The 14986-nt window shown below is 47.6% G+C and overlaps 1 protein-coding gene across 1 annotated transcript in view; it reads left to right on the top strand.

Annotated features, from left to right (window-relative positions):
• Positions 1-14986, top strand: part of aff2 (AF4/FMR2 family, member 2) — a 115091-nt gene that overhangs the window by 62551 nt on the left and 37554 nt on the right. The window contains exon 12 of the mRNA XM_030113744.1: positions 6857-6894. Coding sequence (XP_029969604.1) covers positions 6857-6894 — 38 coding nt within the window. The remainder of the gene's footprint in view (positions 1-6856; positions 6895-14986) is intronic.

The raw sequence follows: 14986 nt of genomic DNA, 5'->3' as shown, positions 1-14986 counted from the left end.
TTGACAGTGTTTTCCATGATGGTCAGCTGGCATGTATAAAGCTTTAAATGTTGCCATCGCCCCCTGGTGGCTTGACAGGGGAAACCAGCCAGGTAACGCTGAGGAAAGCTAAGAAATAACAGAAATGTAGCAAAAAAATGAAGAATTAAAATGTCTGTTCTTTATCTCCTGAGTATTTCAACTATTACTCAAAAATGTCACATTTCCTCTCTGCGATTTTCTCCTTCCTGTCGCTGATCTGAGCTCGACAGACCCCGAGTGACTCGAATAAACAGAGAGGGGAGGAAGAAAGAAAGAAAGAAAGAAAGAAAGGAGTCAGACCCGGCAGAGCGATAGCAGCACAGACAGAAGGCAACGATAAGGAGACAGAGACACAGAGAGCAGCGAGAGGATCGGATGAATTCAGCTGCATTTTCCTCTGCATGCTGTTAACAGGCTTATAGCAAATGAGTGCATGGTGTATTATCAAGCTTTTATAGCCTGGAGTGAAACACACACACACACACACACACACACAGACTCAGTGTAGTCATGCAGACTTATACACACAAGCATTTACACCAGCGAACACATAAATATAAACACATGCTGACATTCTCCTTCCCTCTCTCTCTCACACACACACACACACACACACACACACACACACACACACACACACGGTGTCATTAGTATGCTGTGGCACAGCGCTGTGAGGGCAGCAGAGGAGTATGATGAATATGTTTTTGGCACAGAGGAAAAGAGACGGAGGCGAGGAGGGAGAGGAGAGGAAGTGAGTGATACGGTGGGGAAGAGAGGAGCGTCTAATGACTTTTAGAAACTGTCGGGGAAAAGAAAAAAACAACCTGCAGCCCGGTTACCGCTGCAGGACCGTCCCTTTGTCTGGATCCCGCCGTGTTTCCAGCCTTCCTCCCCGCCGTGGCGGCTCGCCTCGGCCAGTCTGGAGGGAGGCGGAGCGCCGCCGGCCACCAGCAGACCCGGATCCAGGTCCTCGTTTCTGGGGAAGCCCAGTAGCAATGCTGCAGTTCTGCTGCAGCCGGAGGACCGTGGTGCTGAGGATCAGACAGAGGCACATGCACAGGCAGAACATGCAAACCACAAACAGAAATGAAATTAACCACAGCCACTAAACAGGTTTAATAGTTGAAATAAAGACACAGTGTTTCGTAGCTGTAAATCAGAACTGGAGATATTTAAAGATGTTTGGTAGGTTTATTATTTTGAAATCATTTTTTAGAGGATTTAGTCATTTTCTCTATTGAAACTATTTGTTGCTGTTTTAATCATTTAAGCTTCTTTTTTTCATTTACAGTGGTTTTGACTGGCGTTACAGTTTTAATTGTGTGAGCCAGTCTATATTTTTTATGTTTTTTAGGAATTTCATCTCTTTTAGCTGATTCTATTCTCTCTGTATCCATTTTTAAAAGGTTTGTCATTTCTGTTGTTTTACCAACGTTTTGCCTTTTTTTCTGTTCCTCAGCTGGTTTGACTCTTCTGGACGGTTGAGCTGTATTTTTTCAGATTCTCGTGGGTTCTGCTCTTCCAGCCGTCTGAGCTCTTTTACCTTTTCATCCTGCTTCTAGCCGTTTTTATCCGTTTCAAGCATTCTTCCTGTTTCAGCTGTATTTGTAAATTCAAGCCTTTTTGCAAACCCGTCTCTTACGGCAGTCAGCGTCAGGGATCCCAGCTGGAGCGCAGGCTTTCTGCGTGGAGTTTGCATGTTGTCCATGTGCAGTGTGGCTTCTCCTCAGACCTGTTGACACAGACTTACACTCGGCTTTGTTTGCTTGTTTTCTTGTTGTTGTTGTCAGTCAGGAGTTGTGTGTGTAGCTATATGTAGAGATAAATGAAAATGTGCTGTAAAAGTGTGAAATGCTGCCTCAGCAGCTCTTTAGGGGCTGGAATCCTGAAACGCTGACACCAACACGTGGTCTCCTCCGCCGTGGGCGTCGCTCTGGCAGCAGCTGGTAGAAACGCTTCGTCTGTGAGGGTTAGCTCAGTGAGGAGACTCGTTTGTGTCCCTCTGTCTAAAACCTGCCGGGACATGAAGATGGAATGTTGTTCTGGACTATGTCCGGTGGGTTAGTGTTGGGTAGGGTTAGGGTTAGGGAGGGTTAGGGTTAGGAAGTCAGCAGGTTTACTAAGCAGTAGTGAAAGTGAAAGCTGGACTTGATGGTTTCTGTCTTCCTCTCACCTTTGTCTTGATTAATCTCACTTTTCTTCTCATTTCTGAGAACAAACGCACAGAGATCTGGGGCCTTACCTATAAAGCTTGCGGCGCACAAAACGAGCCCCAAACCTTGCGGTGCCGCCCCTCTGCGCCAAAGCAGGTACCTATATACATTTTGCGAAGGGAAAAAATGCGCGTGACTTTGCGGTCCTCACCGCCAACAAAATAGCTGCCGTACGGGACCGCACAATTCAGAAAAACTACGTGGAGAGGACTAAGCAGAAGGAAACGGAATTGAAAAGCCTTTATTTGTCCCGCATGGGGAAACTGCAGGGCTGCAGCGGCAAGAAATGTAGAAAGAAAAGTAGAAAAATACAAAGCCCAACCATACAAGGAAAAGTTAAATATAGTTTGTATGTAAAATTAGATATAATTGCATAACAGGAATATACTGACCGACACAACTAATTATTTAAGTTGAATTAAATATAACGAAATAAATCGGAAGACACATTTAATTAAATAATAGATAGAAGCCGACAGATATAAATCAAACATAATTTACACCAAGATCCAAGACAGATATAACGAAATAAATAACAGACATAAGTTCGATATAATTTAAATATACATTTAAGACAGACAGTGAGTGGTGATGAGCACATGAGGGGAGACACTTTGAGGAAGTCATGTTCAGTGGCTTTGGAATGTTTCCATCCTGTTCCATCTCCTTTCTGCATCTTCTAAAATAAACACAAAATAAATAGTTCACAGGGAGCAATCAGACACATCACATATAAACATGTACAATGTCTTTGTCTCTGCACTTACAAATACCGACTGTCCCTTGTATGACAATTTTTCTCATGATACACACTTCAAAGTGTTCACAATTAAATGGCAAATTGACACAAAAAATGTTTGCTATTTAGCCATGGCCATATCTGACGTCCGAACCCCGAATCATCCCGGGTTCACAGCCTCTATGCTGCAGCGCATTAAATCCTGCTGACTCCAGAGGAAAAACAATTTAGATAATGCCTGGACGCACAATCATATTGTGCAACCATTTCCACTACATTTTTATGTTAAGTTTTTTTTTCAAAGGTGTTTCCGCAATGTTGAGACTCTATGAATTATGACAACTCACCTTCAAGTCGGACCACTTTTTTCACTTCAGCAGTAGTGGCCCGATGGCTCTGACCACGTTGTGGTCACCTGCTCCCACTCAATATTTTTTCGTCTGTCCCTCCACTGCTGTGTCCTCCAGAGAGGACAGCAGACCGGCTCTCCACCTCACCAATAACGGCAGCAGCATCACCTCAGCCCTCCACAGCAGCAGATCCACCGCCTGCATGCGGCGCGTCTCACCTGCCGGCGACTCTGGTGTTCTGCAGCGAGACGCTGATCGCCTTGAAAAGGAAAAGCTGCGGTGTCCTCTGCTGAATGTGCGATTAAATTGTAAATGCCATGATTATGCACACTTTTGCTCATTTGGCTGATCATAAAGTGTTTTCTATCGTTTTCGTTCGTTTCTTTATGTTTGGAATAAGATTTAAAATGTTGCTTTTTTTTTATTTGAATGCTTCAACACAACCCGCCCGAATGTTATTAAAATCTTAATTTTTCGACACTTCATCCGCCTGATCCGCGGTTATCTGCAGGCTCCGCGCGTGCGCCTCACCGTCTAATATACCCAAATTTCATTCATGAGTTCATTTGCATACCCATATATGGTGCCAAGGGGTGGAGTTGGGGCAGGATTGTGGGTGTGATCGGCCACCGACACGTTCTCCGCAGGATTTGAAACCGTGACTTGGAAATTGCGAACAGCTGTGCGGCGCACTTTTTTTTGGCTCCCGAATTTTTTTTGCGGACAGAAGTTTGCGTTGCGTTCCCACGCACCATTATTGTCAGATTTTCCCGCAGGGTTTTATAGGTGAGGCCCCTGTTCTGCAGACTTAATGCAAAACGAAAATGAATTGCACTTTGTGAACACTGCATCTGATAAACTGTATTTTTCAGGTTCGTCCCCTGAACTCTAACCGTTACTGTGCAGGTCGGAAGGTTTTCTGGGAGTGTGAAGCCTTGGGCGGACTGATAGACGAGGCTCAGAACTGGCCTGAAGTGAGAATCCAGCGGCGCAGTAACCTCGGCGCAGCGGTTGCATCAGAAATTCGGCATTTTGAACTGGCTTGTTCTCAGGTGTTAAACAGGAAAGAAAAACAGAAAGAAATAAAAATACAAAAACAGAGGTCATGCAAAGTGGAGCGACAAGCGGAGGAGCTGTTTGAGGAGCGGTTAAAATGTCGCGGCTCGCCGCCACGCGCAGTGGCGTCTGGCAGCCAGCAGGGGACGTGGAGATTTGGAGGGGTGAAGCCGTGGGGGGACCGAGCGGATCGTGTGAACGAGGCGACTGTCGGCTTCTTCTTCACGTAGATCCCAGTAAAGCCCGCAGCCAGGTAAACGTATTCACACTCAGATCCTCTGAACGGCGGATCTGAGCAGGCTGCTGCTGTAGCCCGCAGCGCCGCATCGATCCGTCAGAAACTTCACTGGTCCAGTTAATCACCTCGGTCCTGGAAGAGGAAAACAAGGAGCCCGAGGCGAAGGGGAGAGACGGAGGAAAGGTCCTGTTTTTGTTTGGCTTCTTGGTTTTAATTGGCAGGTTTTAATGCTTGAAGGGAAATTAATTGGCGATATTTGGAGGAATGGAGTGTGTTCTGTCGCAGACTGGGAGGAAAAGCCTCATCCACAGAGCTAATCGCCCGCCGGAGGAGGAAGCAGGAGGCGTTCCTGTCTTTCTGGCAGCTAATGGAGGCAGGAGGGGTGAAGGTTTAAGAGGCCGGAGAGGAAGAAGCTCCAGCGTGGCTTCAAGGTTTATCGATTCCTCCTGAAGCACTCGAAACAGCCTCGTTCCGAAAAAACGCCGCAGAAATACAGGAATCTGTTGCTCCGTCATTATTATTAAAGTCCCTTTTATCTGCCTCGCTCAATAAAATCACCGCCGCACACATGAAAAATAGGCCTTTAATTCCTTTCATTGACGACTCTCGTTCGGCAATATATCAAATTAACACTTAACACGCTGTCAGATATCATCCGGAGAGCTCAGACAGGATGAGAGCTGAAGGTTAGACTCTCTGTTTGCTTTTATTTACAGTGTGCTGGTGGCTGAGAGCGTTTCTCCTGAGAGGACGCAGTAAAGCCTCCTGTCTCAGATCCGCTCTGTTTAATCATTCACAGGGAAGCAAACCTCCTCCTTCCTCCTGTTAGTCCAGACGTACTGTTTTAAGTCAGTGGAAATCAGCAAATATGTGATGAAATAGATGTGCTGAACAGACACCGATGGGAGGAACAACAGAATAATTCACTATTTTAACAGAAAGAGGAGGAAGAGGTCGGACTGACGCTGCGACCATTTCTCCCTGTTCAGCCATCAGATTTTAGCATCGTCCTGCTTCCTGAGTCCAAAGTAAAAATGCTAAATAAAGCCAGTAATGAAGAATGTCAGCTACTGTTTTTATTGGAGATTTTACAGGTTTCCATTTATTTACACTTCACCATCTCTCCTTGAATTTTAATTTATTGGGATTTTTGACAGTGTTGTTAAACGTCCACCAGGCATTTAATATCTTTCTCAAAACTATTTAAATCTTCTCGTGTTGTACAGTTTGACACTTTAATTACCTTTGACCATTTATATCTCACTTCATCATTTCTGTCTTAAAACGTCACTTATTGAAGTTTTAGGGAAAACATTTAAATGATGGAATAGTGTGCTGCAGGGGCAGAGACCAAACAAATCCTTAAAACTCGATTGATCGTGATCAGCGTATCGGTTTATGTGGTTTCTGACTCTACCGAAGGTGAAAACCTGATGCTCATATTGTCTGATCAATACGTGGTGGGAGGAGTTCATTCTAATATATCAACACACAGCCTCCAATGTGATTGATATCGTTTGAAAATGTTTCTGGTCTCGTCTGTTTTTAACGTGTTTGTAAAAGAAAATTAGTTCAGTCTTCAGCAGAGATGAAGCTGTTTCTGTGGAGAAGGAGACGTTTCCTCTGCTGGCCCCTCCACCACTTTTATCAGCAGACTCTTTTAAGAAGGAGACGTTTCCTCTGCTGGCCCCTCCAACACTTTTATTAGCAGACTTTTTGTTTTGTTTTGCTTTGACATTTCAAGCGAAAACATAATTTTTGTCTTTTTGTTCCAGGAAAGTTTCACGTCTACAAAGAAGCATAGATTTATTTGCAGCTCCAGTCCGTTATGTTTGCTAACCTCCTCCAGCTCCATTATGAACGGGCTCCTCCACATTCCACTGCTCCACCCAGTCAGTCCCTGTTCCTGCCGGACCAGTGCAGTTTAAACACATCGTCCTCATGTTGACAGGAAAACGCTCATTTCAATGCTCCGCTCTGCTCAGAACATCCCTCATCAGCTGGATGGTGAAGCGGTTTGGTTCAAGCTGAGGAGAGTTTTGTTTGAGCAGCAGAGTTCAGCTTCCTGCTGTGGAAGCAGCAGGTTGGAGCAGCCGGCGACCACTCAGATCCAGTATTTATAGACGATCTGGAGCTCATCCATCTGTGTTTTTCATTCTGTCGCTATAAATTTTACACTGCATATGTGAACATGAACTCATTGTTTCGCGTGTGTGTGTGTGTGTGTGTGTATTGACAGGTGTCTGACAAGACCAAAGCCAGAGGCGCAGCCCTAAGGTAAGACAAATCGCCGGTCTCTGCTGGAACATTGTGATTTATTTATCTCTGCTGCATATCTATCCTGCTGCAGAGGCGAGAGAAAAGGCAGAAAGACTCTCCAGGGTTTTGCATACGCTGTGTGTTGTGTAGTGCTGTGTTTGTGTGTGTTGTGCTGTGGTGGTTCTGGCAGAGAGGGATGGATGGAGGTGAAGTGTTGGACGGAGCAGCTCCGGCTTCGTCCTTCCAGCCCTGCAGAAGTCAAAGCAGTGAGCGTCTCTCAGCGTCCACCAAACGACAGGCTATAAATAAAAGCAGTGTGCTGTTGAGGGGAGCTGTGGTCAGTGCTGGAGGACGCCCTGCTCGCTCTCTTCCCCCGCTGGTGATCACAGCGCCGCTAAGGTCAGAGACATCAGAGTGGGCCATGTGTCCAGGATCCATGATGGAGTCTGTAGTTTTGTCAGGTGGTCACAGGTGGCGACTGGAAGTGTTTGATTCAGGGAATGGGGAGCCCCCCCCCACACACACACACACACACACACACACACACACACACACACACACAGACGCATGCATGACGTGTGAAGGTCAGCGTGTCGGCGTTCCTCAGGCTCGGTCTAATAACTGCAGCCTCATTACGGCTCTGATCTGACACGGGGACAGGAAGTGGTTTATGTAAGTGGCTCTGTGTTTCCAGACCGGCCTCCAGCTGTTTGAAGCATTTGATACCCGCCGCTGAATGAGGCGTGTCGTGTTATTTATGATGCACACATGAGGGCAGGTGTTATATAAGACGAGCTCCAGCTCGCTTCAGAGACCAGGCCACGCCTCCTTCTCTGATATCTGAAGCTGTGGATTCTCTCAGCAGGAAGTGGCGTTCGACTTCTGTTTTCACGGCTGAGACATCAGGAGCAATGATCCTGGAACACCCTAACCCTGTGTCATCCATCCATCATCCATCCATCATCCATCCATCATCCATCCAACATCCATCCATCCACACATCATCCATCCATCATCCATCCACCATCCATCCATCATCCATCCACCATCCATCATCCATCCATCATCCATCCATCATCCATCCATCATCCATCCATCCATCCAACATCCATCCATCCATCCATCCATCCATCATCCATCCATCATCCATCCATCCATCCAACATCCATCCATCCATCCATCCATCATCCATCCATCATCCATCCATCCATCCAACATCCATCCATCCATCCATCCACCATCCATCCATCATCCATCCATCCATCCAACATCCATCCATCCACACATCATCCATCCATCATCCATCCTCCATCCATCCATACATCATTAATCCATCATCACCATCCATCCATCCAACATCCATCCATCATCCATCCATCATCCATCCATCCATCCAACATCCATCCATCCATCCATCCACCATCCATCCATCCATCCATCCATCATCCATCCATCATCCATCCATCCATCCAACATCCATCCATCCATCCATCCATCATCCATCCATCATCCATCCATCATCCATCCATCCATCCAACATCCATCCATCCATCCCTCCATCCATCCACCCATCCATCCATCCATCATCATCCATCCATCCACACATCATTCATCCATCCATCCATCCCTCCATCCATCCACCCATCCATCCATCCATCCATCCATCCATCCGTCCATTAATCCATCCATCCACCCATCCATCCACATATCCAAGCATCCATACACCCAACTCTTCATCCATCATCCAACCATTCATTCATCCACCCATCCATCCAACCATTCACACTTCATCCATTCATTCTCCGTCTGTGAAATCATCCATCAATCTGAACATCCATCCATTCAGCAGTTTTTCTTTCCATCCATCCGTCTATTCATAACTATTCATCCATCCGTCCACCTTCATCCAGAGTAAAGTGTATTCTGGCTTCCACTGTGTGACGTGCACGCTCCTCCACTGGACCGTCATTACTGAAACCGTCTGTTATTCAGAAATCTGCCTAAACGGCAGGAATAAGTGGGCACTGACACCCTGAAGGTGTTGGATTTCATACGGTCAGTGACACTGAGGCTCGCCAGCTGATGACATGAGGATCGGACAAGGATTTTTTATTCCTACAACATCTAAAATATAAATACCAAACTGAAGCCTTTTTGATAAAGCGGCGACTGGCGGTCGGTGAGTTTTACAGTCTTTGCAGCCTGGAGCTCTTGACACCAACTGAGACTTTATAACATGAAAAGAAAAACTTTATAGGAGATCATATTTAGACTAAATCACATTCAGAGGCAGGAGTGAGTAAGGTAGTTTCTTTAAGTCCCAATTTTAGAAAAGGAATATTCTATTCCTCATCTAGAAAGAATCTGTCCAAACGGTCCTGGAACAACCTCGGGGTCGATAGAAACTCAAAACTTTCCAATAACATTGTCTTGTTGGCAGGTTTATGTAACCACAGCCAGTGAAAGCCGGTGATGAAAAAATGTGTCAGTGCCTGAGAGATAAAAGGGCAGTTTTATTCAAAACCTTAACTTCATGAGTGATTATGATGGCTGTGCCATTCTCCAGACCCTTCACTCAGCATTTAGGAAACATGCTAATGAATGTGTTTCTAAGAAATATAATTATTGATGTGTTATCACAACACTTTTTACTTTTAGTACTGCTTCAGTTCCATAAGAGATACTACTGTGTTCTGATTCCTCTAATGTTAGCATTACGTTAACGACATGATGTTGTTATTATAAGCTTTATAAGCTTATAGGCATGTTGCTGGTTGTTCAGGGCTTCATCCTAGCATTGGGACGATCGCTGTTTCCAAAACGAAGGTGGAGTTTCATGGATGGCTTGTTCATTTCGGGACGATTTGACCCATGTGTTGTAAAAAGACCCCCGTTTTCACTTGGAGACGTTGTTTCGGGGTCTTAGTTGTTCTGGAGGGACAGATTTCTGAGACTTTCATCCTCCAGAAGCAGCGGCAGACGATAATCAGCTCATTTCTTCTGCACAAACAGCAGAATTAGACGCTTGGAGGGGATCTAACAGACGTCCGCCACTGTTGAGGCGCTCCGTTTTCCAGATGATTGCACATTAGCTGTCTCTCATCTGCTAATTCAATCTCAGTACGGGTTAAAGAATGAGATCCTCCTGCTTCCCCTCATTTGTAATTTGCACAAAGGGTAAATCTAATAAGCTGCAGATCGCGTGGATCAAACACTGCCATCAATAATAAGTTTTCTGGAGGTGGTACAGCCCATTTCCATGATTCGGAGCCTTCTGCCATTTATCATTCAGTGCTGTGTGGGCAGCACGGTATTGTCGTCTTGTTAGGCGTTAACATCTTGGGGGAACATGTCACCTACTTAATCACCAGCAGGAAAAAAAAGAAATGTTAGCTGGGTTTGTAACATCTCAGAACATTGGACGGGATTTGTGTAAACATCTGAGTTTGGCACCAGGATCAATTTTTCATAAGTTCATCTTTTTCTGCTTGGAACGAGTTGAGAAGCCCAGACTGGAGCAGGAGGAGGAAGGATCTTTTATAAATGAGAGCCGTTGTGTTCAGCATCCAGGGACATTAGCATGCAAGTCTGGAGTGTGACTCCTGTGTGTGTGTGTGTGTGTGTGTGTGTGTGTGTGTGTGTGTGTGTGTGTGTGTGTGTGTGTGTGAGACAGACAGCGATAGTGTGAGAGAGTGTGCTTTGTGTGTGTGTGTGTGTGTGTGTGTGTGTGTGTGTGTGTGTGTGTGTGTGTGTGTGTGTGTGTGTGTGTGTGTGCCCCAGGCCATGTGTTACTCTGCTACCGCTAATGAGCCCATTCACTCTGCAGCCCAATCTACTGAACACCACACACACACACACACACACACACACACACACACACACACACACACACACACACACACACACACTTATCTACAGGGACGCTGGGACTAGAAATGCTGCGAGCGATCCACTGGCTATATCCCCCATGGAAAGCAACACACACACACACACACACACACACACACACACACACACACACACACACACACACACACACACAAAATCTCACCCACACTTCTCACACCAACCATACAGACACACTTTTTTTTAACTTCTTGCTCTGACAGCCTCACCCACATACCAATCGTTATTCTGCTGCTGCCACACACACACACACACACACACGCACACACACGCACACGCAGCACCATCCTCCCAGCAGAGTGTGTATCAGCCTGAATCACTGTGAGGTTGTGTAATCTCCAGCCTTGCTGTTCTCTCGCTCCGTCCTCTGAAGGCCCGGCAGTGAGTGAGTGATGCTGCTGGACCTGGAGTCGGTCCTGATGCTGGGATGCTGTCAGTGAGGACGACTGGATGTTTTCGCGGTGTGATTTACTCGTCCGGCGCATCCATAACCGAGATGAGCAGGCAGTGAAAACGATGCGGACGTGAGGGGGATCGATAGAGCGATCCGGGTAATGGGAGCAGGCCGCACGGCGGCGGGCGCCGGCGGGGGGCTCGGCGGGAGGCCAGTGTTAATCAGGAGTAAATTTTGATGTTAGTCAGCGAGGAGAAGCAAGGCCTTCCACCGCCGCCGCCGCTGTTGGGAGGTTTTATGACTCACGCTGATTTACGCTCCAAGACAAGAGGGAAAGGAGACGGACATGAAGAGAATAATAACCAGGCCGGGAGTGAGGGGCTGAGACTCACACTGCTGCCAAAATAAAAGCTCCACATTCTGTTTCAACTATTAGATGTACTTTATTTGATCATTGTAAATGTCCACATATGATTCGCTGATAATCTCGTCATTAAAGTCCTTGACTTTTTGAATATGTTTTCACACAGCAGGTAGTTCTGTCAATTAATTCAACACTTTTTTTAATTAATTGCACATTTTTTTGCAAACTAACCCTGATCAATTTCAACTTTTCACATGTAAAAAAAATCCTCGTTATTGTATATAGCATGCATGCACAGTGCAGGGAAGAATTATTTTTCATCCTGTATTTTGCAGTGTGAATATTTCTCACGTTGCTGCTGCAGTATTTACTGTTCACTCCCTTCGGCTGAAGGTAACGGCCTTTTCAATTAACCTGAGAATGAAAGTCTTTCATCAGAGTCTGGTGAATCAACAGTGACAACAACCACATGGAGCTGCATGCTCTGCGCTGCTGCGGCGAGCTGGAGCGTGTTTCCACCGCCGTCCGTTTAGATCCGACGCAAACAGAACCTGCTGCCGTCGCCTTGCCTGCTCGTGGATGTGTGAACGCTGCCATCTGATCTCTGGAGGGCTCCAACACAAGCAAACAAACCGCGGCTCTGCGGTTGAGGTTTGACTGAAGTGCGATCGCGGCGCAGATCATACAGATCTGGACGGACCGAGCACGAGACGTGACGCAGCTTCAGAGGCGTCTGAATCCTCGGAGGAGATCCTCACTGATGTGGCCTGCCGAGCGTTTGCAGCTGCTTTCTGGTTCTTCACTCGTTTATCAGCTGCAGCTGAACTGGTCCCTGCACTGCTGTGAAGCTCAGCTGACGCACGTTTCATCTAATACATTAAATCATACTAATATGTGAAGTTAAACATGTGAGCTGTGAACATGTCTCATATGGCAGCACCTCGATGGATGTTTTCACACCACACTCCAGAACCTCCTGTTTGGGTTGACAGACGTGTTTTCTGCTGTTCATGACTCAGGACGGCTTGTTTTTGGAGATTTGAGGATGTTGTGAGACGTTTCCATTCAAAGTGCTTTGTGTCAAATCTGAAAAGAATTCCAAAATAATGTTGGAGCTCACAAATGACACACGCTCTCTCAGTTTCCTTTCAGGCTCAACAAAGAGCGAGCAGAAAGAAGCAGACGGCTGAGTTACGAGTCGATTGTCTGGTAAAGCAGCTCGTCAGAGACGCTCACTCTGCTGATCAATAATCCAGAGAGGTGTGCGGGTTAAACTCCCCGCCACTGAGATGCTTGTAGTGTGACACCGGTTCAGATGTGAAACACCTTTCCAGACGCCGCCACTCCTCCCACTTCCAAGGAGCTTTACGCTACATGTGTAGGAGCAGGAACCTGTTATAGCTTTCCCCACAGTACCGCCCCGGGCCAACACCACACACACAAACACACACACACACACACAACCGCGCACAACCATGAGCGCCGCCGAACGCCTCGACTCATCAGCGTCTGCGCTGGAGAGAGAGTGAAGAAGTTCAGAGTCAGGATTCATAATTGATGATAGAAACCATCCGCAGTCAGCGTTCTCTGTGATTCCGTCTGTAGCAACTTTATTACTGGACCAATTACCCAGAAACCCTCAGTGCAGCCTGCAAGATCATATGCTCACAGAACATTTCATCGGCGGTACCGGAAGTGGCCAGAAACAAGCTGAGCTCCTCGTCCTGCAAGGTTTCAGCAGTGCACGACTCAGCTGTCAGAGGGCTCAGGTTCCTCAGAGGGTTCAGGTTCCTCAGAGGGTTCAGGTTCCTCAGGGGGTTCAGGTTCCTCAGAGGGTTCAGGTTCCTCAGGGGGTTCAGGTTCCTCAGGGGGTTCAGGTTCCTCAGAGGGTTCAGGTTCCTCAGAGGGTTCAGGTTCCTCAGGGGGTTCAGGTTCTTCAGGCGGATCAGGTTCCTCAGAGGGTTCAGGTTCCTCAGGGGGTTCAGGTTCTTCAGGCGGATCAGGTTCCTCAGAGGGTTCAGGTTCCTCAGGGGGTTCAGGTTCCTCAGGGGGTTCAGGTTCTTCAGGCGGTTCAGGTTCCTCAGAGGGCTCAGGTTCCTCAGAGGGTTCAGGTTCTTCAGGCGGTTCAGGTTCCTCAGAGGGTTCAGGTTCTTCAGGCGGTTCAGGTTCCTCAGAGGGCTCAGGTTCCTCAGAGGGTTCAGGTTCCTCAGGGGGTTCAGGTTCCTCAGAGGGTTCAGGTTCTTCAGAGGGTTCAGGTTCCTCAGGGGGTTCAGGTTCCTCAGAGGGTTCAGGTTCTTCAGGCGGTTCAGGTTCCTCAGAGGGTTCAGGTTCCTCAGAGGGCTCAGGTTCCTCAGAGGGTTCAGGTTCCTCAGGGGGTTCAGGTTCTTCAGGCGGATCAGGTTCCTCAGAGGGTTCAGGTTCCTCAGGGGGTTCAGGTTCCTCAGAGGGTTCAGGTTCTTCAGGCGGTTCAGGTTCCTCAGAGGGTTCAGGTTCCTCAGAGGGCTCAGGTTCCTCAGAGGGTTCAGGTTCCTCAGGGGGTTCATGTTCTTCAGGCGGATCAGGTTCCTCAGAGGGTTCAGGTTCCTCAGGGGGTTCAGGTTCCTCAGGGGGTTCAGGTTCTTCAGGCGGTTCAGGTTCCTCAGAGGGTTCAGGTTCCTCAGAGGGTTCAGGTTCTTCAGGCGGTTCAGGTTCCTCAGAGGGTTCAGGTTCCTCAGAGGGTTCAGGTTCTTCAGGCGGTTCAGGTTCCTCAGAGGGTTCAGGTTCCTCAGAGGGTTCAGGTTCCTCAGGGGGTTCAGGTTCCTCAGAGGGCTCAGGTTCCTCAGGGGGTTCAGGTTCCTCAGAGGGTTCAGGTTCCTCAGAGGGTTCAGGTTCCTCAGGGGGTTCAGGTTCCTCAGGGGGTTCAGGTTCCTCAGAGGGTTCAGGTTCTTCAGGCGGTTCAGGTTCCTCAGAGGATTCAGGTTCCTCAGGGGGTTCAGGTTCCTCAGGGGGTTCAGGTTCCTCAGAGGGTTCAGGTTCCTCAGGGGGTTCAGGTTCCTCAGAGGGTTCAGGTTCCTCAGAGGGTTCAGGTTCCTCAGGCGGTTCAGGTTCCTCAGAGGGTTCAGGTTCCTCAGGGGGTTCAGGTTCCTCAGGGGGTTCAGGTTCCTCAGAGGGTTCAGGTTCCTCAGGGGGTTCAGGTTCCTCAGAGGGTTCAGGTTCCTCAGAGGGTTCAGGTTCCTCAGAGGGTTCAGGTTCCTCAGGGGGTTCAGGTTCCTCAGAGGGTTCAGGTTCCTCAGGGGGTTCAGGTTCCTCAGAGGGTTCAGGTTCCTCAGAGGGTTCAGGTTCCTCAGGCGGTTCAGGTTCCTCAGAGGGTTCAGGTTCCTCAGGGGGTTCTGATACCTGAGGAACTAACTAATCAACCAGTTAATTAAAGGACCTGTATCATGCTTTTTTAGCTCGTCCAAACCCTA

The sequence above is a fragment of the Salarias fasciatus genome, chromosome 2, assembly GCF_902148845.1.
Source record: "Salarias fasciatus chromosome 2, fSalaFa1.1, whole genome shotgun sequence".
In the NCBI taxonomy this organism is placed as follows: Eukaryota; Metazoa; Chordata; class Actinopteri; order Blenniiformes; family Blenniidae; genus Salarias; species Salarias fasciatus.
This window is presented reverse-complemented; position numbering and strand designations above follow the sequence as displayed.